The 25,978-nt window shown below is 43.9% G+C and overlaps 1 protein-coding gene across 1 annotated transcript in view; it reads right to left on the bottom strand.

The window, feature by feature from the left end:
* The window catches only part of CFAP47 (cilia and flagella associated protein 47), a 2,858,849-nt gene that overhangs the window by 1,705,380 nt on the left and 1,127,491 nt on the right, over positions 1-25,978 (bottom strand). Inside the window, exons 42-43 of the mRNA XM_078657910.1 lie at positions 15,881-16,026; positions 9,254-9,362 (exon numbers count right to left, since the gene is read on the bottom strand). Coding sequence (XP_078514036.1) covers positions 9,254-9,362; positions 15,881-16,026 — 255 coding nt within the window. The remainder of the gene's footprint in view (positions 1-9,253; positions 9,363-15,880; positions 16,027-25,978) is intronic.

A 25,978-nucleotide genomic window follows, 5' to 3' on the forward strand; every position in this document is an offset into this window, starting at 1 on the left:
AGTGTGTCTATTAACGGAAGGGTTGTAAGGGCTTTGCTGGACTCAGGCTGTAAGCATTCAGTGGTGAGGCAAGAATTAGTCACCCCTTCTTGTTTAGTGCCAGGGAGAACCGTGTACATTGGGTGTGTACACGGTGATGTTAAGGAGTAACCAGTGGCCAAGATATCCCTCTGTAGTGAGTCAGGGAAGGAGACAGAGGTAGTAGTTGGGGTGTTGACAACTCTTCCTGAACCTGTCATCATAGGGGTCGATAATCCAGGTTTCAGTACCCTTTTATATGACACCCTTAACAAAACCAGACAACCTTGTAATACCCTTCTGACATCTGAACCCTGGGCTAGGGATACACATTTTAGAACAGCACAATTAAATGACGCTAGCCTCGCCAATGCTTGGCAAAAAGCACGTGATGAACAGGACCCCTTGACTAGGACATATCCAGCCTTTATAGAACAGAAGGGGCTGTTGTATAGTCTAGCAAAACAAGATGGGGTCCCTCAGCTGTTGGTTCCCGCAGGGTTTAGAGACCAAATACTTTTCTTCGCCCATGCCCATCTATTGGCAGGGCACTCCGGCACCGAAAAGACAAGGCAAGTCATACTCCAACATTTCTATTGGCCAGGGGTATACGCGCAAACCCAAAAGTATTGCCAAGAGTGCCAGATCTGTCAGCGACGCAATCCATACATCCCGCCCGCGATACCCCTGAATCCATTACCTATCATAGGTAAGCCATTCGACCGCCTAGGGATGGACCTCATCGGCCCCTTGACCAAATCTGCTCGAGGACACCAATACACGTTAGTGTTGGTTGATTACGCCACTCGTTACCCGGAGGCTTTTCCCCTCCGGGTGGCCACCTCCTCCAACATTGCCCAAAGGTTAATCGAGGTTTTCTCACGCATGGGGTTCCCCAGAGAGATCATCACTGATCAAGGCACGCCTTTTGTGTCGAGATTAATGAGACAAGTGTGTAAACAGCTACGGATCAAACATATAAAGACCTCTGTTTACCATCCCCAGACGGACGGTTTGGTTGAGTGATACAATGGAAGCTTAAAGCTCACCTTAAAGAAACTTCTGTCTGGGGATGGCAACAATTGGGATCAACTGTTACCACTGGGTCTCTTCGTCCTCCGTAGCCAGACCCAAGCCAGCATTGGAACCTCTCCTTTTGAGCTATTATTTGGTAGGAGCCCCAGGACCTTACTAGAGATTACAAAGGACAGTTGGGAAAAAGAGGGAGCCCAAGAAGCCGAAGCTTTACTGGACTACACCCGCCAGTTACAAACAAGGCTACATAAACTGAGAGCCTTAGCCCATGACAATCTTGCCCTCGCCCAAGTAAGACAAAAGACTTTTTATGATAAAGGAAAAAAATGGAGGGAATTGAACATCGGTGATTGGGCTCTGGTCCTCTTACCCACCTCCACACATAAACTAAAAAAAGAATGCCAAGGCCCATATCATTAAAAAGATAGGAAGAACCACTTACATCCTACAGTTAGCGGGAACAAAGACCCAAATGTACCACATCAATATCTTGAAGAAATGGCTGGGTAAACCCCCTCAGTCAGTTCACACACTCATGACATCGACAGCCCCCCACACCGTCAGTGAAACCCCTATCAACCCTGATCTAACAGAAACACAAAAAGAAGAGATTCTTTCACTCTTGCTCCGTTATTCAGATGTTTTCTTTGATCAGCCGGGAAGAACCCAGCTAGCTGTACAATCCATTCCTACACCCCCGGGTGTTGTGGTTAAACAGAAGCCCTATCCCATACCCGAAGCCCGCGCCTTGCCTTTCAGGAAGAAGTGAACCAAGTGTTACGCTCCGGGGTGATAGTACCGTCACACAGCAATTGGTATTCACCAGTCGTTCTTGTGCCAAAACCGGATGGCAGCATCTGGTTTTGTATTGACTTTAGGGCCTTAAACAGGGTCTCTAAACAAGATGCATATCCACTTCCTCGAGTGGATGAGCTGCTGGAACGCCTTGGTGAGGCCAGATACATCACTACTATTGACCTCACCAAGGGTTATTGGCAGATACCACTAGCTCCTTCTGACCAAGAGAAAACTGCATTCTCCACCCCTTCAGGGCACTTTCACTTCACCGTCCTCCCATTTGGACTGCACGGTGCCCCGGCAACTTTAAAGAGTGCCATGGATACCATGCTATCCCCTCACCATCACTACTCCTCCGCTTACTTGGACGACATTGTCGTTTTTAGTAAGACATGGGAAAACCACACTGAACATCTAGACAAAATTCTCTCTAGTCTTAGAGCAGCTGGGTTCCACATTAATGCTAAGAAGTCCAGGGTAGCCTTTAGGAGAGTCAAATACCTGGGCTACGTATTGGGGGATGGGCGGGTGGAACCCTAGACAGAAAAGATCGAAGCCATTATGAATGTACCCTACCCCAAGACCAAAAGAGACCTACGAGCATTTCTAGGCCTTGTGGGGTATTATCGCAGATTTATCGCACGGTTTGCAGATTTAACAGGGCCCCTCACTGATCTTTTACGAAAGACGCATACCTCACCTAGATTGCCAGCTCCTTCTGACAAGGAATCCCGTGCTTTTCAGGCCTTGAAAAACGCTCTCACCTCCTCCCCTGTGCTTGTCTCACCAGATTTCAGCAAACCTTTCATCCTAGAAACAGACGCCTCAGGGGTCGGGATCGGAGCGGTTCTATTCCAACAGGACGAGGAGGGACTAGAAAAGCCTATTCTCTACATTAGCAGGAAGTTGTTCCCCCGAGAGGCAGCCTACTCAACAATAGAAAAAGAATGCCTTACTGTCCGATGGGGGGTGGATAAACTCCGCTATTATCTGGAAGGCAGATCTTCCATTTTGTATACGGACCATGCCCCCTTGACGTGGCTCCAACGAAATCGCGGTCACAATAAACGTATCCTGAGGTGTTTTTTGGCCCTTCAGCCCTACCAAATAGAGGTTCGCCACCGAAAGGGCGCGGAACAAGGAAATGTTGACTTTCTTTCTCGCTTTCCACTTTCCCCCAATTGGGGAAATCCCGGGGGAGGGATGTGTCACGGGGGCATGGCCAGACAAGGACAGGGGGAGAACTTTAATGAGTGTTCCTTTCCACCCCGTTCACAGGACCAGTACGGCCCCTTTAATACAGCCTGGGCTTCCCTGGGGGCTGAGGTATTCCCTGTGACATCATCAGTCACCAGCCAATCGGGTACGAAGGAGGCGGACGTATTCCCTGTGACATCAGCAGCCACCAGCCAATCGGGTACGAAGGAGGCGGACAAAAGACCAAAGCAGGAAGACAGCGCGTCAACTACCGGCGGAGAAACTGGCGTTTGGGCGTGGGAGCCAAGAGACGAATCCCTCGAGACGAAGAGGAAGATGGAGGAAGAATCCGAAGACCCTGGAACCCGGAGGACCGAGAAGCCAGGAGGCCAACGACACCGCGATTCGCCCCGCCACACCTCAGGAGAAGTGTGGCTAGACAAGGTACGGGACCGCATACTGAGGTTCGCATTTTCATGGGGAGGGACCGGGTAGGAGTCGTTGAGGGAGGTCACGGGACTGTGTTTCTGTTTTGTTAATTTGTTTTCTTCTACACTCCCGCTACATTCTGGCAGTGTTCGCTCTTGCATAAACACGGTGGTAGTCCCCGGTGAACTCTCACACCTCTACCCCTCCCCCCCCCTCCACACTTATCGTTATCGACTGGACCCGGAAGTAACTCTGTGGCATCTTTTCTTTTGTTTTATTTCCCTTTGGTTTTTGCCGGAGCAAACATCGGGGAAACTCCTTGACCTGAGGCACCGAAGCTGTGTGCGTGTGTAATACCAGGATCTCCCAGAAACGCCTCCATTCCCAGAGCCCCGGAGCAACAGACTTTCGCACCCTACTACATCCGACGGATGTTTTTTGCTTTTGTTTGGCTTGAGAATAAAAGAACTGATCCAGTCCTCAGTGGTCTAGAACTCGTTCTCTCTTCCCCCCCCCCCCCCCTTCCTACTCACAGAGGCCTAGAAAGAGATACAGGAAACTAAACAAAAGGAAGAGAAGACTCCATTCCGGGTAGTTATAACGTGCATAGAAATCAGGAAAAATTATATGTCATCCACGTATGTAGTGTTCCATCTTAGAAATATCAAATAAGATCTGATCGTGCATAGGGGTTAATTCAGGGACCTGAGGGCAAGAGCACACTCAAAAATAGTCGCAGTAAGAATCCAGAGCATCGGGACAGGGATGACGATAAGCTTCTGGTGAAGCGTCTCCCTGCATAGCATGTCCGCATTGGATCACGAGACACGAAGTCTCGTGAACCAATGCTGGCATGCCCATAAAGGAAGCTTGGCCCCCCCTCAAAACCGGTTGTCCTCAACCAGTTGTGGCACCTCAGGGCCACTATCAATGAAACAGCTATGCCCATTGAGTCAGTCGTGTCCCAATCCACAGTGAAGTGTGAACTTTGCTGCATCTCTCCTGTCTGGAACAGCATGTGGAAGGATGGCCCGTGTCTCCTCCGGGACCTGTGGCACCACTTGCCCAACAGTATCCCATGGTGGGAATAACACCTCAAAAGGCATGCAGTATTCACAGATCGCAATGTTAGGCTAGTGGATGAAAATATGTTTTATCCTAAAAGAGTCCAGTCTCTTGAATTCCGTGTCCGGGACAGCGATAAGGTATGCGCCCTCAGAAGTTGAGGCTTGGACTACCAATCTCTCTGGGGTAGGATGTTGGGTGAGGAAGTTTGGGTTCCCTGAAGTGGGTTGGTGGGGGCGGGCGATGATCCTATTCACAGAAGCCCCTGTGTTCCTTTTGGACCAGGTCCCAAACAGGACATCAGTGAGGGCATCATTGAATGAGAGCAAAGTCTCAGATGAGGAGACTCCCGGTTGCAGTACCTTTGTTAAAATGTTGGTCTTGACTGCCACAGAGGGCAGATGTAGGTCAAGGACCTCAGCTTCCCTTAGCACCACCATTGCATATGAGGATCCCTCCTCCAAAGCCACAATACAGGGAGAAAGCATACCAGTATCTTGAAAAGTATCCAGTCCACTGGCTTCACCCAGTTCCTCACACCAGTCCATATTAGGGTCCTCTACGAATAGCTGTTATTCTTCAGGGTCCTGTGACCCTTTCCATTCCTCCCCGAATAGGGCTCAGGTTCCGATCTAGGAATCAAAGGTCCTATCAGTGTTAGCATCAGCGACACCCATCTTGCTCCATGTCAGGAATCCCCATGGGTATGACGCCGGGCCGCTGGGAGAGTTGGCATCAGGGAAGGTCGAGGTGGAACATCCGGCGCCAGTCTGGATCCAGGAATGGATCCCTGGGGGCCTGCCGGGGCTGGAGCCGACGTCACAGACCACATGGGGCCCCCTCCCACCCTGCTGGGCCCAAAGGCACGTTGACAGGTTCGGACCTCTCAAACATGAGGAGCAAGGCCTCGTAAACTGCTTTAGTTGGGTGGAGGTCACTCCGGCTCCTGGAAAATCGGGAAGGTGTGGAATTGGCTCAGGCTCCAATGAACAAGGCCTTGACAGCCAATACTCCCTTGTCATGCTGGCCATTGGACAAGGAAAAGTCAAAAACCACTTTGACTTCTTACTCTTTTTCTTGTACATCTTACCTGAATGTGCACTTGCAGTGGGACCATGATGACTTCTGGCTCCGTGAACCTTCTTCTCGACCGAGACCTCAATTTCAACAGTCCCATGCCAGGCCGCCATGAGCTTCAGGGTCTGCTCCCTCAAAGTCTTTGGCTTTATGGCCCAGCAATTGAAGCATGACTTTATGCCGTGGTCACGCACCAGGCACCACAGACAGATGAGATGCGTGTTGATCACTGACATTGGCTGGTAACAGACTCCACAGGGCTAAAACCTATATTCTTGGAAGAGATTCCTACCACTCCTGAAGGAAAATCCTCAAAATCTCTAAATAAAACTTCAAAATAATACAGTAAAAAATGACTCAGGGGAAGCTCTTCTTTTGGACCAGCGCTGGCTGGTGTGGAGAGAAAAGAACTTATGTCACCGAGCCGAGGTAGTGCCTATAAAGATGCAGCGGACATCACTCTCGGCGTGGACGACTCTGACAACGCACACAGAACCGATCGACAGAATCTACCGGCACATAGGGGTACTGCACACGAAAAATCTTCAGGATCCAGTCTGACGTCTGGAGAAATTCTAAGTTAATTAATATGCACCTAGAAGTCTCTATCAGATATCACATTTTTTAAACATTGGATTGGATTATGGGAATAACTGTGTTTATATGTGCCACAACTTTACCCACATGACATACTATGGGAACTCTGGCTTCATAGTGCACCATCATGACATACTGTGTTCATTCATTCATTCTGGCACATGTGTGACTGCCACTGATATTATTGTGATCCTTCTTGCTGACACAGTTGATACTATCCATTGCAAGATGGCGTTCTATGCATACTAGTGACATCCTTTAGCATAATGTGTGTATTTGTGACATAATTATTCTTATTCATGGTGTATTGGGTTTCCCGACAAAATGTGCTCAATCCATATTTTAACAATTTATGACACAATTCTGACTGTCACTGGCATCATGATGATGTAAATCTGCCACACAATGCATAGCTCTGTTATTTGATAATAAATCTGTCCATGTGTAGCAGTAGTGCATGAGAATACTTGATTGAAATGCCAAGCTGAACTATTGGTACCAAATATGCATTCACTAAAAGTAAAAGCAAGTATTTTGGGACAAACATTGGGACTGACGTACTTTATACCTGTTGCAAAAAATCCAGTTGCAATTTGCAATCAGCATTTTTGCAACCTGTATTGGATTTTACAAACTGACCTGGGTGTTAATGGAGAAAGAACAATTGATGGGCAGAATGCAGAACAATGTCATAAATTCACCCCAGTACAGAGATCTGGGCCTAAATCCATCGTTTTTTTGCTCACCATGCCATTCCAGTTTGGACCCAGCCATATGCAAATCAGTCTTGACCCTGCGCCCATTGGGAACAGTCCAGCCTAAGACCGGTTTCGGGATTTCAGCCCTCATCAGCCAGATTAGCTTGGCTCCAGTGGCATGGAGAGCACGGGACCCACGTCTAGGCATACTCGTCCCACTCGGGTGACAAATGCAAAAAGAACAATTGATGGACAGAATGCAGAACAAGGTCATACATTGATCCCAGTACAGAGATCTGGGCCTAAATCCATAATCCTTAATACACACAGCCCATTTTACTTAAAGGAAACAGTACTGCGTTTTTACAAACAAAAGTTTACAAAATTATTTTCTAAAGCTTGATTCTGAGTTGGTAGGTCCCCTAGACCTCTGTCAATTGCCCAACAATTTTTGTTATCTCTAGAAAAGACCATGGGTCCTTTTGAGAATAGCTCACCACCACCACCACTTAGGAGTTGGTAGTTTTTCAATGGTTTAACACCAGATTTTGGCTTGCAAAATATTGATACACTTTATACCAGTTCAATTTTGGGAAGGGATGCATACAACGAGCCCCTTCCAAATACCGAAATGGTTTGGAGTCGCAGTCCCATTTAGGACTTGTTAAACGTTTACTAACTCCTAATATTGGATTCAGACATTAAAGAAATCGTTTTTGCAGTTGAAAACTCCGAATCAGAATGTTTGAAATTTTAAAAAATGCTTAAATCATCTGGGCTATATTGACTTGGAAAAAGGCAAGCTTTTGTTTGGTGGAATAGAGCATATTTTATGTCTGTTGGAGCGCAAAATATGGATATTTTCAGGGAAAAGGTAGGGGAAGCAGACAAAAGGGTGGCATTCTGAAATTTAGATGATACTGATATTTGAAAAGTAATTTAGGAATAGTTCAGGAAGATTTTAGCTGATGTTGTTTCCGTGGTATCAGAGAGCACACTCATGGCAGTAGCTGTGGTTTTGAGACATGCAGATAGATAGGCATTTTGTCACCGATGTTGTTAAAGCGTTTTATCACATGACCACTGCTAACTGGGCATGTATGATTTTGTAATCTGCTCTTTTCTGAAACTGTAAGGCTTCTATAATGAGCAGAGCACCATTGTCGCATACATTTGAAAAATATGTCTAGCTATGCAGATTATAGCCTGTGATTGTGATAACTATATAACGTGTGTTTTGTCCCACCCTGCGATTCCAAATATGTTGCCAGTCATAAACATGTGACTAGTGATATACTTTGGATGGGGGCGGACGAAAAATTAAATATAATGGAAAATAAAAGCATTTTAGACTACTTGCTTTAGGTATACTTCAGTCGCTAATCTCTCAGGAAACTGGGCTGAAAAGGCACTGTTTGTCACAATGTATTAAAAGATTTCTTGGGAATGATAGAACAACTTCCCCCCTCCCCCGGGCAGGGTAAGATTTGACTGACACAACCATAAAATAACTTGAATATTTAATTAGTGACCCTTCATTAGTTCTGTTGTCTTCGCAAATCTAGGTAGCATGTGGACTGTAAATGCATCATTTATTTGGCTGTTGGTTTGTTCAGACTTTACTCAAAGGAAGATCCTCAGCCCACCCACAATCCCGCCCATTTGGAATCCCCCCTGGAGGAGGTTCTGTAAGAGTTCTTCACTCATTTGTTGCATTTCTGACCAGGTATTTGCATCCCTCCAATTTCACACTTTGCTAGTAGCCGCTGAATGAGAAATCTGTATAACTAGGTACAATTGGGATTAGATGATAAATAACCTGTAATTGAGGTCGATTTTAAAATATTCCCAAAGGCAGGAAAATAAGTTACAGCTTACAAATGTTATAGTAATGCATTTGGCCCTACTCCAAAGAAGTTTGTCTAACATGTCCATCCAGTTTGAAAGGTGATGGGCTCATGTAAAAACCTCCCTCAAGTCAGTGACATATTTCTATTAGATTCTGAAGGTGAGAATTGGCACTTGGGGTATGGTTGAGCTGGCAGAGAGAAAAATGGGTACAGATAGGGAGTAGGAAGATCTAAGACCTGAGAAAGAGAAATGGGGATCAAGAGACAAAGGCAGAGAACTAAAAAAAAAAAAAAGAGGCTCTGGTCCTCCTTTACTTCTTCCCATTGCAATGTCCTTCCCAAGTTCTGATGGCAATATTTGGCAGTTTCTATTAAAAGTATGTTTTATACATTACTTCCTCTAAATTCTTTTATTACGATATCAACAAAATTAGCACATGGATTACACATTTATTAGCATGCAATCATCACATATTTCCTTCACCTCACCTGACTCAGTATTACTGATATGCAGAACATTGGGACTGTTCGATGGAAGCAAGGCTGAAGGCAAAGGAAGAAGACCTGTCCCTTCCAGGAGTTGAACAAAGTCACCTATCTGTAACAAAAAGGACAGGTCAGCTCTGCAGCACACAGATCAGGATATAGACACTAAATACAGAAATACAAACAAAAAATATGAACTTTGAGGGTGTGAATCAGCTGAGACTGGACATCCCCTGAAAATCCATTTATGTGCATTCATGTTTACCTATGTAGGACGACAGTTGATAAACCACAGAATCAAATGGATCCAGTTCACACAGCATGCTTGGACACACCCACACTATCCTTACCCAACTCCCAAAGGACTTCTTCATGAACTCAGGCACCCTTGGAACAACCAAAACTGTAATTTCCCACAATCGCAAACGTGCCTTGCAGGCTGTGTCTTGTAAATTACTCATGAGGTAGGCATTAGAATGGTATATAGGCAGAAGCATTAAGTATCTAATAATTTTTGTGTTGTCAGTAGCATGGACTGACTTGATTACTATTAGATCATATGAGTTATATCTGTTCTTTTTATATTCTTTACAGCCCTGATGATGTCCCTGAGGGGACGAAACGCGTAGGCTGTAGCAGTGGAAAGATAATTTTTGCCTTTGAAAAAATTGTTATGAAGGATGGAAAGTTCATTCTCCTATACAAGTGGATGTTATGAAGTCATCACAAATAAACAAGACTGTTGAATGAAACCATCAAGCAAGCCTGCTGAGAATTCTTTGTCTACATTTGAATAAGCAAAAATTGTGCTAAAAGTTATTTGTTTATTTGGACACTCCTTGGTGCACATTATTTATGATTACCAAACCAGTCTAAGAGGCCATGTACGACACCAAAGTGAAGGTCACTAGCATCACAACGGCCTGAGGAATGGTCAAAAAAACTATAATGAATGGAAGAAATGTACCAGTGGGGCCCCTAACAAAGATTTCCAGCATGGCCTGTTTAAACTCTGAGGCTTTCTATACTAAAGAACTGGCTTTCTATAAAGGCTCCAGAACCCAATTTGGTTAAGAAGAGTTTTTTTCCTTGGTCCTTTAATATTTCCTTACCATGAGGATTTCTGTGGTGTCCTTTCTTATGCCTTTTGTGTCTCCTGAATAAAGAATGGATCCATGAGAAAGAATGGTTATGAGTCCTCCCTGTTGAATATGAATAAAACGTGCTCTTCATTTTGCCTCCCTTTCCCAAATTACCACCAGGTGCTAAAGAGTACACAAAGAGCAAGATAAAGCATCATTAAAATTGCTCAGGCATCACAAAAGCTCCAGTGTGGATCCATGACTGACATTGGTTGATAGCACTTGAGGCAAGGCTTAATGGCAACGACCTTAGAGGGAGCGTATCCCTAAATATCACAAAAGTAATCAAAAGACATTGAATGAAAAACTAAGAAAAGTCAGCAGCTCCTGATCATGTATCGACGAAGGCACAGAAAAAAAAGGAACTGGGTCACTAATTGCCAGGTGAACTGCAAGTCGTTTAGATGTCAATACCAGCAGTCTTTAAACTTCATAGGCTGTCATGGGATGTCACTTGCATGAGCGATGCACGTGGCGATGGAAAAATGTTGATCTGTGACGTCAAGGGACAGCAACAGACTTTGATGACGAGGATGGATATGGAAACATTTTCGGATGCAGTCTGTTGCCAGGGAAGGGGTTCAATAAAGGAATCTGCAGGACAAAATTATATATCATATGGAACTTCTCATTTAATGGGAAGGCATGTTTCTGATAAAGTGTAACTGCACAGGATCTGACCACCAAAGCAAATTTGAGGAAGATATTTTTAGCAATCAAATGCCCACCCTGTTATTCAGACAGTGGTACTGAAGATGCAACTGGGCCAACACCACAGCCATCATCGTAGTCAAAATACACGTGTTGGACCCCAGACCAATCAGGAGTAGGGGAAACTGGCAGTCTTCATACCTCATTATAAACCTCAGGCATTTCCTGTATAGGGTTGTCGGACCCCTGCATTTCAATGGACGAGGACAAAAAAACTATTACTGATAAGTTGCTGCTTTTTATTGAACTATAGCTATTTCTTCTAAATGTGAGATACTGATGATGAAAGCATTTCACGGGGGTGAAAGGCAGGGACTTTCGTTTTGGAGCTTTACAGTAATGTTCTACCTTCTTCACAAAATTTACTCATTATAAAAAATGCAAATAAATTAATCCCCCCCCCCCCCGAAGTCAATAGAGAATTCAACTGTCTTCCATCTCATGTTGCGACGTAGTACGATTTCAGTAACCATAGAGTAGGAAGGAAACTACATCTATTGTTTCAATCCTTGTTTGCATGGTTTGTATGGAATCATAAATGTCATCCTGCAAAAGTCAGAGAAAAACATTCTCAATGATTCGTACAAACCGGAGAAGGCCAGCCTAGCCATCATCCATACAGCAAAGAAGCATCTCAAAAGATGACATGTAACATGAGTTGCTCTGAGCACCTGGGTACCTGATCCAAGACCTTGTGACAAAGAGCATTAAGGCATTTGAAATCCCTTTCTTAAGGAACAGAAAGGACTGTGTTCTGCCTAAGCGAGAGTATGAGACCCGGATCACCAAATCGCTGGACTGGATTGGGAGATCAGAAGACCTGGTCTGACAGTGCGGGTCTGCTGCTGGAACAGTTTAAGACTTCTCCCATACCTTACACACAGCTTCGCTAAGCAACTTATAATAGGGTATGATGGAGTCAGAGGCTTGCTTATCATTCAACATCTACATGCACTGGGTAGGTTTTGGCTAATTTAAGCAAAGTGGAATGACAGTGTTTCAGCCCCCTTTTTAATGTCAAAGTAACAATGGTCAAGCTCGACAGAAGTTAGCCAATAGGGGCCTAGAATTTAATTTCTAGTAAGTTATCAAACTCACTGATATTTTGAAAGTCAGTTGACAGGGTTGTTTATAATGCGGTACCTGGAAGCAGGTTACTCACTTTGCTATTGTCATCTGGAATAATGGTCACTGGGCCGACTAAGACATCTGAACTGGAGCCAAAAATATGGATGAAACAAGAAAGTAATTCAAAATTCCACCAAGCACTCAAATATAAAATTTCAATAAATCTAAATCAAAAAGTGTCTCTGAATGATCCAGTAATGTGATTTTCTTATTTTCTTTATTCCAAATTTCCAGCGTAACTTTTATGGCACAGCCAACACGTGTTTCGTCTTGTCAGTCACAGACAAACAGACTTCTTCAGGGCATCAACGAAGGTTCAAAATTTATTCAATTCTCCTCATTGAATATATTATGCTAACCGCTGTAAAGTATTCATATAGGTGTATGATAAGTCATGTAGCACGAATAGTAAATTAAGTAACAGGGTCCACAATATCCAAATGATGTAAAAGTAGTAAAGCAGTAAATTCCGTAGATTCCAAATAGTAACAACAAACTCCACTCCGAGTCCAAAACTCTCAAAGTCATCCAATTCGCAAGTCATCCGTCAGTAATTCCAATATCGCATATCTGCTGAGTGTATTCATATAAAGCTCCCGCGGAGCTTTATATGAATACACTCAGCAGATATGCGATATTGGAATTACTGACGGATGACTTGCGAATTGGATGACTTTGAGAGTTTTGGACTCGGAGTGGAGTTTGTTGTTACTATTTGGAATCTACGGAATTTACTGCTTTACTACTTTTACATCATTTGGATATTGTGGACCCTGTTACTTAATTTACTATTCGTGCTACATGACTTATCATACACCTATATGAATACTTTACAGCGGTTAGCATAATATATTCAATGAGGAGAATTGAATAAATTTTGAACCTTCGTTGATGCCCTGAAGAAGTCTGTTTGTCTGTGACTGACAAGACGAAACACGTGTTGGCTGTGCCTTAAAAGTTACGCTGGAAATTTGGAATAAAGAAAATAAGAAAATCACATTACTGGATCATTCAGAGACACTTTTTGATTTAGATTTATTGAAATTTTATATTTGAGTGCTTGGTGGAATTTTGAATTGCTTCTAGCCTTGGCTTATTGTTTGAGTAGTGGTAACCTGCTCTACTCCGCCTTGAGCACCAAGTGGTTTACTGATCAATTTATATGTACTTTCTTATACACGCTGTGCGCTCCTGTATAACCGTTACCTTTGTTGTATTATGAAACAAGAAAGTAGGTTCAGATATAGTGAGGAGTGGAATTTAAGGGATTTTCTTCTCGTGTAGATGGATTGACGCTGGTTTAGCCCTCAAAGAATGTAAAATAAGTAGCAAAATCACCTTACGATGCATATAGATTTATCTTGGTAACTGCACCAGCTGTGGATTTGAGAAATCTTTGTGTTTTGAGGACCCACAAAGTGGATTAGGACAGGCCAAGGCCAAAGTCAAAGTCCCTGCCACCAGAGTGGCGTCAATCAGCACAAATGAGGCAGCGGGACAGTGGAGGATCCAAAGGATGAACAAGAACCTCAAGAACTGTCAGCACATCTTCTTGAAAATATTAAATCTGATGGGTGATGGCTCCAGCAGAAAGAAATCTTAACTGTTTGAAAAGTTCAACTGTCAGCACTGGATCAGAAAAGGACACAGAACACTCTTTGGATCTCTTGTACTATTTATCCTAATTCCAAACACTTGTGCTAGTGTTTTTCATATTTATCTGGATGAGGACTAATTCTCTTTCATCAAGGTCAAAACTAGTGCCTCTCTCAAACACTCTTGGGGTGTATTTGAGCACACAATTCGGATGACAGAGGTTCACACTATCTGGGCAGGCAGCTGAGGCTGATTGGGTGTGACAGACATCTGTTTTCAATTTGACACAGCCCTGCAGACTTCATAGGAGACACCTTCAGAAACAATATGTTTAAATGTTGAAAACAAAAGGTGAGGACATTCTGCAGCTCTGGGTCGCTGATCTCTAGAAGCATAGGAAAAAACAGACTTTCCAGGAGCATGATAACTTTTATTTTGGAGCTGCTTTGTCACTTCTGGTTGTTCCTTGATACTCCATTCCTTGTACCGAACAACGTCACCTGCTGTCAGTGACACATTACTGTGAAAAATATACGCGTCTGGGAAGATGCTTCACCTAAGGAATCTCTGGCACAGAACATCCATTAGAAGTAAAGAATACTTGGATTGGTGGGATATTGAGGATTAGACACAAAGTCAATCTGAACATGACAGTTACCATACAAAAACTTCAGATAACCATAGATAGATAAAAGAAGCAAGAACTTAGAATATTGGAGACATTTAGAATAGAAGAAATCGGCATCATAAAAACTAGGAATGAAGCCTTGAACATTAGCCAAGAAAGAAGGAAAGAAATGAAATTCCACATTCTTAACCTATTCTTTTCCTGATTGGACATTTCCCGAGATCAGTGACAGAAAAACACTGAAAGAGGGAGGAAGGAGGGAAAGAAGGAGGAAGAGAAAGACCGAAAACCTGTTCCAAACGAATGAAGCAGGATCCTGCGAGAGTGAAATAAAGGCACAGGGAGTATCTGGTAATGTATTAAAGATGCTTGAGGTGAATTCCAGATAACAACCCTTGGGATTCTGCGCACTGACTTTTAATAGCGCCAGAAGAGGGTTTCTGAGTTAAGCTTTGGTCACTGACAATCATTCTTTAACAAATTAAGCACTGAGTTCCACACCCCAGTCAAAAGCAACCTCCAGACTAAGCAAGGAAAATTGAAGTAAGGGAACAAAATGGAGCCCTGGTGGATTTTTCACAAACATTTCGTCAATTCTCCAGTTCCAAAAACTTTGCTCATACTAACTTACAGATTACATTCTTAGACCACACCTACATATTGTTCATAACATGTGTGTTTAAAAGAGCATCACCCCTCCTCCACAGACATATGGAAAGTCCCAGCAAGGACATTTCCATCTGGTGTCTCTTACTTTCCACCACAGAAATTCAAGGCCCAGAGCTAACAGCAGGGGCACTGAGAAGGCTGTTCACGTTCCAGTAGGGGGGGAGGGGGGGAAATAGTGAACTTAAAAGCCTAATTTCTCATTTTCAAAGTTTCTTCCGTCCATCTCATAGCACGATCGTTTTAAACACTTTTATTCAAACTCCTATTTTATAAAGCATTGAACAGGAGATTTTTTATATTTACTGTGTTTTTAAAATGTTTTCCTAACTGCTGAGCAGAACTCTGGCATTTTTTAGAAAGGTAAGTAGGTACCTGTAAACTTCTATAGAGTGGAATTCCTTCTAAGCATAACATACAGCAAATAAGACCACCTAAGTGGTTGTCAAAAATGCATTCCTTTATGAATTTCCTGTGGTGTATGTCTAGAATGATAGATTTAATTATACCTACTAATATCTTGTGGCAAAACACTCAAAAAACATGTCTTTATACAACACTATATCTCATACTTTGTAGTTTGCTGTAAATATCAGGTGTCATTATCACCCAAATTAATGTTACTGAATGTACTGGCCTCGGAGAGATGGAAGACTGGGTTGGCCTTACTGGGATTCGAACTCGGGACCCTCAGGCTCAGCATATATCAAGCAGCAAGTCACTTCACATAAAGCAATCAAGTGCATTAATCATGTTTACCTTTTTGTTCATCAGAATGATAGTGCAGTAGCGCCTTCTCATGTCAAACGGAAGAAAGTCAACTTTCAAGGAAGCCGGCAGTGCTGCGTCTATTTGGAGGTACTCCGCCGAGCAGAAAAACTCCCTCAAATGACCCGGTTCAGCCGCTGCCAAAACAGAATTTTAGTTTGGTGAAAACTGAGGAAAATGGATAGGAGTAAACCTGCAGCAAACTAGAAATTACTCAACAGCTTCATTTTGTACATCCACCTTTAAGATACATTTAAATGAACATACATTTAAAACATATTAAATTCATAGCAAATTTCTGAAAATCAGGAACAAAACTCATTTGTATATAATAAGAGATTTGCATTTCCAAATTCAATAATATATGCCACAAAATACTCACAACAGTACAGGAAAATAATGCAGGCCACACAGAAGGACCTGGCAATATATTGGCAGGTGATCACAGGCTGAGTGCCATTATAAAGCCATGGAAATATGAGGTGACTACCATAGCGGGGGTATTTTATTTCTTATATTATAGCTTCAATCTCTCTGTTGTTCCGAGATGCCCTGTGCCATGTTTGAAATCTTCAACCAGTCCCCACTTATATTTTAAAGCCAACACCACTAGGCTTGCTTGGATTTTTATGCCCACATTTACAATTTAAATATTTAAAATAGGTCCGGTTGAAATTTCCTTCACGTTGGTGTAATTCTCGCGTAATTTCGCATTACTCTTGTTATGTGAAATTCCCAAAATAATGCTATCACTCCACATTGCATGATTACGCTGTGATTTTGGCAAAACAATTAGCAGGAGTGCACCGGAACAATGCAAATGACCAGAATGCAAGAGGCTGGTCTTTGCGGCGTTTGTGTTTTTTGCGCAAAATGCAGTCGCGCAGCCAAAACGAGCCAGAGGATACACTTCACACTGAAAAAAGTAATTTCCCTTACTTTTGCTGTGATTTCATGTAATTAAGCAAATGCAAATTATGAGAATTTCACACACCCCTAACTGAAACTACAAGCCCAAGAATGCAATAGGTTGTTGGGTATTAGGTAAGGAGAGGAGGAAACGTCACAGACTAAATCCGCCATAGCTTGGAAGTTATGAAAAAGCAGTTTGAAAGCCAAAAAAAGCAATGCATCGTCACATCATGCAGCTAGTTATTAACTTAAAAATTAACTAGATTCAAAATATAATATTTCCATTCATCCTCTACTGTACAAAAAGCTCAATGTAACATTCTGGAAAACCTTAAGCATAGCTATTATCATTCGAGCCTACTCATTAAAAAAACACAACAATTGATAAAGCCGATAGGTGAAGCTATTTTAAAGACACACACATCACATTTACATTTTCATGTCCTGTAGAGGATTCAATCTGCCCTTTACTGATGCAGGCTGCAGTAAACTAGATCGTTACTAAAGGTCCCTCAAGTTAGATACAAGTACGTTCTATAGGGTGCTGTCTCATAAGACGAAATTAGAGATCCCATAGTCACAACTTACTACTTATGTTTTTGAACAAAACTGCCATCTCAGGGCTATGCATGATATGATAGATTCGAAAGGGCAGGTAGGCTTGGTATAATAGGCTAGAAGGTTAAGTATGGTAGGTAAGTTATGGTAGTTAAGTTACAGTGGTTCTGGGAGACGGTATGGCAATGACAGTAGGTATGTGTGGAAGGTAGATTTAATAGGTATGGTAGGTGGGTATGATAGGGTATGATAGGCTAGCTATGACCGGTAGGTAGTTATGGTAGGGTAGCTTTGGCAGGAATGCTAAATTAGTTAAACCACGTTAAGCCAGATAGGTGAGTATTGCAGGTAAATAGGCATAATATGTAGGTCCTGTATGGAAGTTATGATAGGCTAGTTATGGTAGGTATGGTTGGTTAGGTAAAGTATGGCAGATATTACAGATAGATATTTAGGTTTGGTAAGTATGGTAGCTATAGTAGGTTATCGTAAATTAGCGATGATAAGTAGGTATAGTAGGTTACTTACTACAAGTACTACTCCATTGAAGGAAGCTATGAATTGTAGGTTAGGGGTGGAGGATAGAGTGGCATCTTTCATAGCCTACGTGTTGTATTGTTTTTTTCTTTTCATATGTTAAGACCTAATATTTTTGTCTGATAATTAATGGTGGTGTTCTGCTTGCTTTAAGACCCGGCAATACTGAACAGTCTTCAAAACATGACACTACTGGGTTATCTCTAATATTTACTTTTCATGATATTTCATTAGTCACTGTCATTGCAGAGGTCAAATTCCTCAGTTTTTGTGGCCAGAATTTGGCAAATGTTTTTCTTTTTCACTGAGCATGTCCTCTTGATCTTCTATTTGAATGTAACCTATCTTAGCAGAGATAAGTACAAAATGTGTCCCATTCGGAACAGAAGGTTGAGTGGATTTGCTCAGGGTCAGCTAGAAAATAGACTCAAAGTATTCCCAATTGATGAGCTTATCTGCTGATGATGCCCTCCCCCTCAAGGAAGTGTCAGACAACACAATACTCAGCAGCGGCTCACCCGTTATGGCGGAGGGGCATTGCCCCCCCCCGCCACCTGCCTGAAAACTTGAGAAATAAAACGATAATAGGTTTTTTGTTTTATGGTTCTTCTAAGGGCTGAGTCTTGGGGGTGAGGACAACGCGATGACAGTCACCGAGGGGGAGTGGTGGGCATGCTCTCAGTGTGCATGCCTGTTTGGTAGGGCGTCTTAGGACGACCATACTGACATGTGCACTGAGAGGTCTCCAACCCGAGCTGCGTTGCCGGGTTGGAGACAGCAGGCACAGGCTACCAGTCTCTCTGAGAGCAAATCCTGGCCACTCAGGTCAATTCCAGCACTTCTCTCATGCTGCTAGCAGCATGAAAGCAGCATCTGGATTGGCCGAAGGGGAGTCTAGGCGCCTGTACTGCAGTGGAGCCAGAGAGGAGCAGAAGAGTGGCAATGTGTCGGGCAGCAGGTAAGTTCTTTTTTTTTTCCTGTTAGTCAACCACCCGCCCCTCTGCTTGTCTTGACACCAGCCACTACCGGCAATACCTCTTTTAATTGGGGAGATACCTCATTGACTTTTGCGACCGATATCAAGGTTTGCATGCAACCCTCCAGCAGCAGGTTCAGACCAGGACAGTGCACTTAAACGTCTGCACCTTTTGGGGTCAATAAAAAGCATACCAAAGAGGAGGGTCATAATGCTTTTAGGCATGTGGAGCTTCTAAACTGCAATTCTAAAGCGGCAATAGCTATATAAATGCTATACTATTGTGACCAAAAGCCAATTTGCATTGCATTAATGAAATTCTTTGACTAGCAACTGCTCATACTGCAATCAAATCGCTGATTACAACAAACTATACTGATTGACAGTGCCAATGGTTGTTGTTGTCAGTTCGACAGTAGAGGGACTGGATTGCACTGCTTTTTTCAAATGAAAGTCATTAACTCTGACTAACACAGTGATCCCAATGCTTTAAATGGCCCCTTAGGCAGCGTGCTGCTCCACAGATGAATGACAAAATCTACAGATAGTGAAAAGCTCTCATTTGTGACTAGCCCATTAATACCTGTGTTTTACATCACCGCCAGAGGAATTATGCCACTCCACAGACTTATGACCACCGCCCTCCTGGAGAACCTCACCAACATAGGATTCAAGCAACTCATCTCCATCCCCACTCACACAGCAGGACACACACTCGAACCCATCTTCGCCGGAGGAAACAACATTTGCTCCAGCCACAGAACGGAACTGCTCTGGACAGACTACCACTGCATCCACTTCTCCTTCATGAAACCCACCACTCACAAGCACACACTCTGCCCCCCACACAGAAGCTGGAACAAAGTCTCCAAAGAACACCTCACCTCCACCCTAACCTGCACTCCCTCCCCTACTACGACAGACGCCAACACAGCAGCAAGCAACCTCCACCAATGGATCACCAACTGCACCAACACTCTTGCCTCCCCTGCAGAACACCATCAGAAAAAACAACAAGAAAGCCAACTGGTTCACCACGGATCGCCCCAAATCCAAACGCTCCCTGTTGACCACTGGAGAAGAAGTGGAAAAAACAGCAGAACCCCAGAAGCACACTTCATCTACAAATCTGCTATCACAGCACATCACCACCTCATCAAATCAACAAAGAAAAACTTAATCCCAGACAGAATACTCGCCAGCGCCCACAACTCCAAGGAACTCTTCACCATCATACAGGAATTTGCCAAACCCAACAGCGAAACAACTCCCCTCACTCCCAAGATCTCTGCAACAAACTCAGCTCCTCCTTTCACCTCAAGATCAAGATGCTCAACGTCAAATTTGATGCCCAAACCCACGATACTGCCTCAACCCCGACCCCCACCAATGCCACCCAGCAGACCCTTCTCAGCTGGAGCCCTCTCACCACAGAAGACACCTTAAAAACAATTAAGAGCACCGACTCTGGATTATCTACTGACCCTTGCCCGCCGCACGTCTTCTACAGGGGCACCACTGCCAATGCACCAGAGCTACGCTAAATTGTCAACTGCTCCTTCGAGACCCCCACATTCCACGACGATGGGAAACACGCGTAGTCACCCCCCTCCTAAAGAAGCCCTCCGCAGACCCGATAGATCTCAAGAACTTCTGGCCCACCTCTCTGCTCCCCTTTGCCGCAAAAGTCATCAAAAAGGCAGTCAACACCTAGCTAGCACACTTCATAGAAACCACAGGACTGAGACGCCCTCATCGCCACCACCGATGACATCCGCGCCCTCCTTGATCAAGGCCACACAGCAGCTCTCATCCTCCTGGAGCTATCAGCAGCCCTCGACACTGTCTCTCACCGCACTCTAGCCACCAGGCTCCATGATGCCGGCTTCGGAGGAATAGCATTAGACTGGATACAATCTTTCCTCTCAGGCAGAACACAGAGAATAAGACTTCCGCCCTTTCTCTCAGAACCGACAGAGATCAGATGTGGAGTACCCCAAGGATCCTCCCTCAGCCCCACACTCTTGAACATCTACATAGCCCCCCTCACCACCATCGTCAGAAACCATGGACTCAACATCCTCTCCTACGCCGATGACACCCAGCTGATCCTCTCCCTCAACAAAGAACCCAACATCACCCAGGGGGAATTTCCAAGAAGGTATGAAAGCCATCGCAACCTGTATGAGAAATAGCTGCCTGAAACTCAACGTGAAGAAAATGGAAGTCCTCATCCTCGGCTTCACAACTCCATCTGGTGGCCCCCGCCCACGGAAGCCCACCCACTCCAACGGACCATGCATGCAACCTCGGCATCATACTCTACGCCTCACTCTCCGTGAAAGCCATATCCTCCGAATGCTTCAACAACCTCCACATACTTCGCAAGACATTCAAGTGTTTCCCCCCGCCCCCAACTCCAGGAAAACTGTCACCCATGCACTCATCACCATCAGACTGGAGTACGGATATGCTCTCAATGCTGGAGTCAACATAAAATGTCTCTGCAAGCTCCAGACTGTCCACATCGCCTCATCAAGACTTATCGTCGACATCTCACGCCATGACCACATCACCCAACACCACCGTGATCTCCAATGGTTCCCCGTTGAAAGAAGACTAACCTTCAATATGCTCACACATGCCTACAAAGCCCTCCACAACCCCGGACCCCAATCTCTCAACCACCAAATCTCCTTTCACGCTCCCACAAGAAACCTCAGCTCACCCGACCTCGCCTTAGCCACTTTCCCTCGGTTCTACAGGACCAGAGTAGGTGGAAGATCCTTTTCCTACCTCGCAGCCAAGACCTGGAACAAACTCCCTCTTCTCCTCCGACAAAGCCCGGAACTGCACCAATTCAGAAAGGACCTCAAGTCCTGGCTCTCTTGGATGACCCCATTGGAGCTGCTCACACACCCCTGCTTCAGCGCCTTGAGACCCTCACGGGTAAGTAGTGTGCTCTACAAAACTCTGATTGATTGATTGATTGATTGATTGATTGATGACAAATTTACAGAAGGTGAAAGTAAAAAGCTCTTGAGGGAGGGTCAAACTCAGAAAGGGAGGAAAGCCACCAATGAGAGGAAAGCAACTGGGATGAACTTGAAAGCCTTCCAATCTTGAGTAAGTATTGACTCAGTTGAGTATTGTATACAATGCTATCTGACAGACTGATGGAGCTGTCGGGTGGGACTGCAAAAAGGAACCCTTTGCTTAACACATTACATTGGGGGAGTTAAGCAGTGCTCTCAAAGAGTGTTATGAAATCAATACAGAATATCAAGTTTATGTTGAAGGTGCTGAACTTCAAAGACAAAGGAAGAGTATTTTTTAGCTAATTAAGAAAGCCTGTGTGCATGTGGCTGTATTTTGACAACAAAAACAGCTGTAAATCTAACAAGTTATCATGATAGCAAACAAAAATAATGAATTTGCAAGCGAGATTAGTTAACAGCAATTGCCTTTATTTTATGATAGGCTAATGCCCAAACAGCAATCAGTAACCATAAATCAGCAATTAAAATGTTACTGTGCCAGAAAAGTAGATAATATCGAAGAACACAAAATGGGGCTAAATTTCAAGCTAAGAATCATGTTGCATCTGTAGTTTAAACAAAAGGATTACTTGATCCCACCACCAAATTCTAACAGGAACACAAATGGGACAACGCGACTATCTACAAAATGCCATGGCCTTGGAGGTCAACCCATTCAAGCAGCCGCAAACCATGAAAAACACATGATAGCCAATGGTTGATCCAAATCGCAAACTCTCTACGTACTTCTTATTGGAGTGCTGTTCTTGTGAAGATCACTCAGAAGAAGCAATGTTAGCTGCAGCTGTTAATACCTAACATTGCCACAACACAGAACTTAAAGAGTCGAATTCTCAAACTTAGAAATGTATACTCCCAACTCATCAGTCACTTTTACATCTACTTAAAGGAGCAACAAAAGCATTTTAAATATTCAAACTGTATTGTAACATAACAGAGTAAAACTGTGCAAGTACTTGTTAGAGATTGATGTCCCTGTGGAAAAGACACATTTTGATAGACTTGAGAGTCCCCTAGCAGTGAATTCCAGAAGTGAAGACTGTCGTGGTAGAATACAGGGGGTAGTGTCTAAGAGGGTTATAGCTGTTATATCATATGGGTATCGGGCTAAGTGGGTGAGCAAGGGCTGGGAAAACAGTGCTCAGGTGTATTAGAAATTCTGTGTGAGTAGAGGGATCCTTGGATGTTAGAGGGAGAATACGTCCCCGGTGAGTAGCACCCAACGTGATGAAAAATAGGCTCATTTGGGAAGGGGGTTCAGCTACTAATGCTACATGTATTTCATTATTATGTTCTAGCATGCTGCTTAAGCGTATGTTAAGGAGCTGAGGAGCATAGGGACTTCTTCAAAGGGGTGAGGAGTCGTCTCCAGGGCTGCCACCCAATGTTGCCTAAAGCTCATTCCAGTCCACCAGTATTGGTTATTAACGCAATCCTCTACTCACCTTTCCATAAAGGGCTTTAACTTCTGCTTGAGCCCATGTAGAGTCACCGATTAGTGTGCTGGTGCCTTCCACCTACTCATAACAGCCTTCTTGGCCAGGAAAAGGCTGAGATCCAGGAACTGTGAAGCCGATTTACGTCGCTGGGAACATCGGTAAAATCCAGAGTGCACAATGTTCCCAGGTGGATTGGAGGGGTAGACCAGTACAAGTGGCAAAAACATGAAAGACATGATTCCAATAACTTGTCAGGGATGGGCAATCCCACATCATATGATAGAAGTCCACTGGTGGCAAACTACAGCATGAACAAGGGACGGGTACCCCAGGGAACCTTCTGTAGATCCGACCTGGAGAGAGATAAGCTTGGCGCAGTATGTGCGGGGATAAGAGAGTGTTCTCACCCATTCTTTCACGTGTAGAACTCTCAAATTCTGCCTCCCATGTCTCTCACAGCTGTTCAATAGATACCTGCAAATGGGAGCACTGCGATTGGTAAAGCCAATTCACCAATCTACTAATTCCCTCATACACTGTATGTGTCGGTTAATGATTTGCAGGCTCCATATCCACTACTGCCCATGTGGTACGTAAAACGTGTATGAGTAAACCGCAAATCAGAAATTGTCTTTCCTGTAAAGGATATTTGCCTCCCAAGGCCTGAACTGATTGTAATCGACTATGGTCAAGTAGATCTATTACTTCGAGGCCAGCTTCTGACCAATGCGCAAGTCTTTGACCATCCAGACAGGAGTGCTGCTCTTACACATGCTCTGGACACGTGCTCTGTTTATAAGCAGAAATAAGAAACTAATTGGTTACAAAAGTACAGCCAACCAGTTGTTTCCTGTGAAATACACGTGAAGAGTTTTCTAATTGATAGTTTATACCCTCAATTAACGTACTTCAGACTGTCCAAGCTGCACAGAAGCAACACTGCGGGCCATGTCATCCATTATAGATTTCTTATTAATCTTCTAAAATGGCTTGTGAGAATGGAATAATATCATTGGTCTGCGAGAGTCCTAGCAATCAGGACGAAACGTCTTTGCTTCCTTGGAGACCCGCCAATTGACCCAAAGGCGCGAAAAGGTAATGTCGGGTTAATCACCACACAACAATATTTTCTGAAAAACATCTCTAATGACGAACCACTTAAAACAAAATGGTTTCTCTGAAGTCTATATCCTTTCCTCACGAGCGAGGTCGCGCGGTCATTAAAAAAAAACCAAAAAAAAACACGAATTGAATTAACCGAACAAGCCGTGGAATGGCAAGCAATGCTGCAGCCTCCTTGAGACTGCTCAGCCCCCAGCAAAGCCATTTTATTCAAGGACCCAATTAAACTGAAATGCCTGTCTCAAGAAGTGAAATCTCAAAGACATAATCTAATTTATCAATGTCCTCACGCATTGGAGATCTGATTAGAACCTCTTTCCCTGTTGATTGCATGCACAGATATCAAGCTTCTCTGAAGTTAAGAGAAAATAAGTAGCTTTCAGAAAACAAGGTGCCAGGAAATGACGAATAATCTTTAAAAAAAGGATATAAGAAAAAATAAACTACACAGTCAGCTCATAAACAAACACTCCAGTAAATGGACGTTTGGATGCCGCTGACAGCCAATTACGATGGATGGCAACATGGTAAAGTGATATAAATTGGAGTCACTGGTTCGAGATCCCTGATTTTGTATGGGCCTGGATGCTAGTACTTTTGAGATGATTTTTTAAATTTGAAGCCTGTCTTTTTCCAAATGTTATAACCCAAATAACCTCTTTTCAATGGGTCAAATAAATATATTGACATCTCATTCAGATCAATTTCAGCTGCACGCAGATGTAAAATACAGTAGCGGCTGCTCTTGATAACAAGTGGTGGGGTAGGGGAGGTTTGAGATGTGTCTGGAAATAACGAACCCCCCCAAAAAAGCTCTTACCTGCCACTGCCGGACGCCGTCTTGGGGTTCTTCAGCTCCAGTCCCAACTTCGATTCCCCACGGGCTGGTGCACAATGTGCTGCTCCTAGGCGCCAATCAAGACGCTGCTCCCATACAGGCAATACAGCATGAAAGCAGTGCTGTGATTAGCCTGATCGTCCTGGTTTGACGCTCGCTCAAGTCCGAGGAGCCTGTGCCTCTTCTCCACCCAGCTGTGCAGCACAGCTGGGTGGAGAGTGATCTAAGTGCGCATGATGGTTTGGCAGGCCTTAGACAGCCATGCGCATCTACACTGTGCACTAGTCCTCCCCTGCTATCATCATGGCCCCGCCCTGGCCAGCCATGGCTGACTCTAGAGGGGAAAGAAAAATAAAATGATAATAAAATGGTTTTATTATTATTTTATTTTATCTCTTTACCTCCGCTGGCTCTCAGCAGGGGGATGAAGCTCTTCCGCTATAGTGGAGGAGCCACTGCTGGTAAAATCACAAAAGCTTCTAGTCGTAAAAGTATTAATTCCAAATTTCTATTTACACCTTTGATACGCTTCAGGGCAGTCTATTTCATTTCTGACACTGGGTGGTCCTTTTGCAAAAAACGACTTACTAGGGGGGCACTCAGGTTGCAGAGGAGCGTGATAAAACTAAGGGATATCCTAAGCATGAC

This window comes from Lissotriton helveticus, chromosome 8, assembly GCF_964261635.1.
Source record: "Lissotriton helveticus chromosome 8, aLisHel1.1, whole genome shotgun sequence".
Lineage (NCBI taxonomy): Eukaryota > Metazoa > Chordata > Amphibia > Caudata > Salamandridae > Lissotriton > Lissotriton helveticus.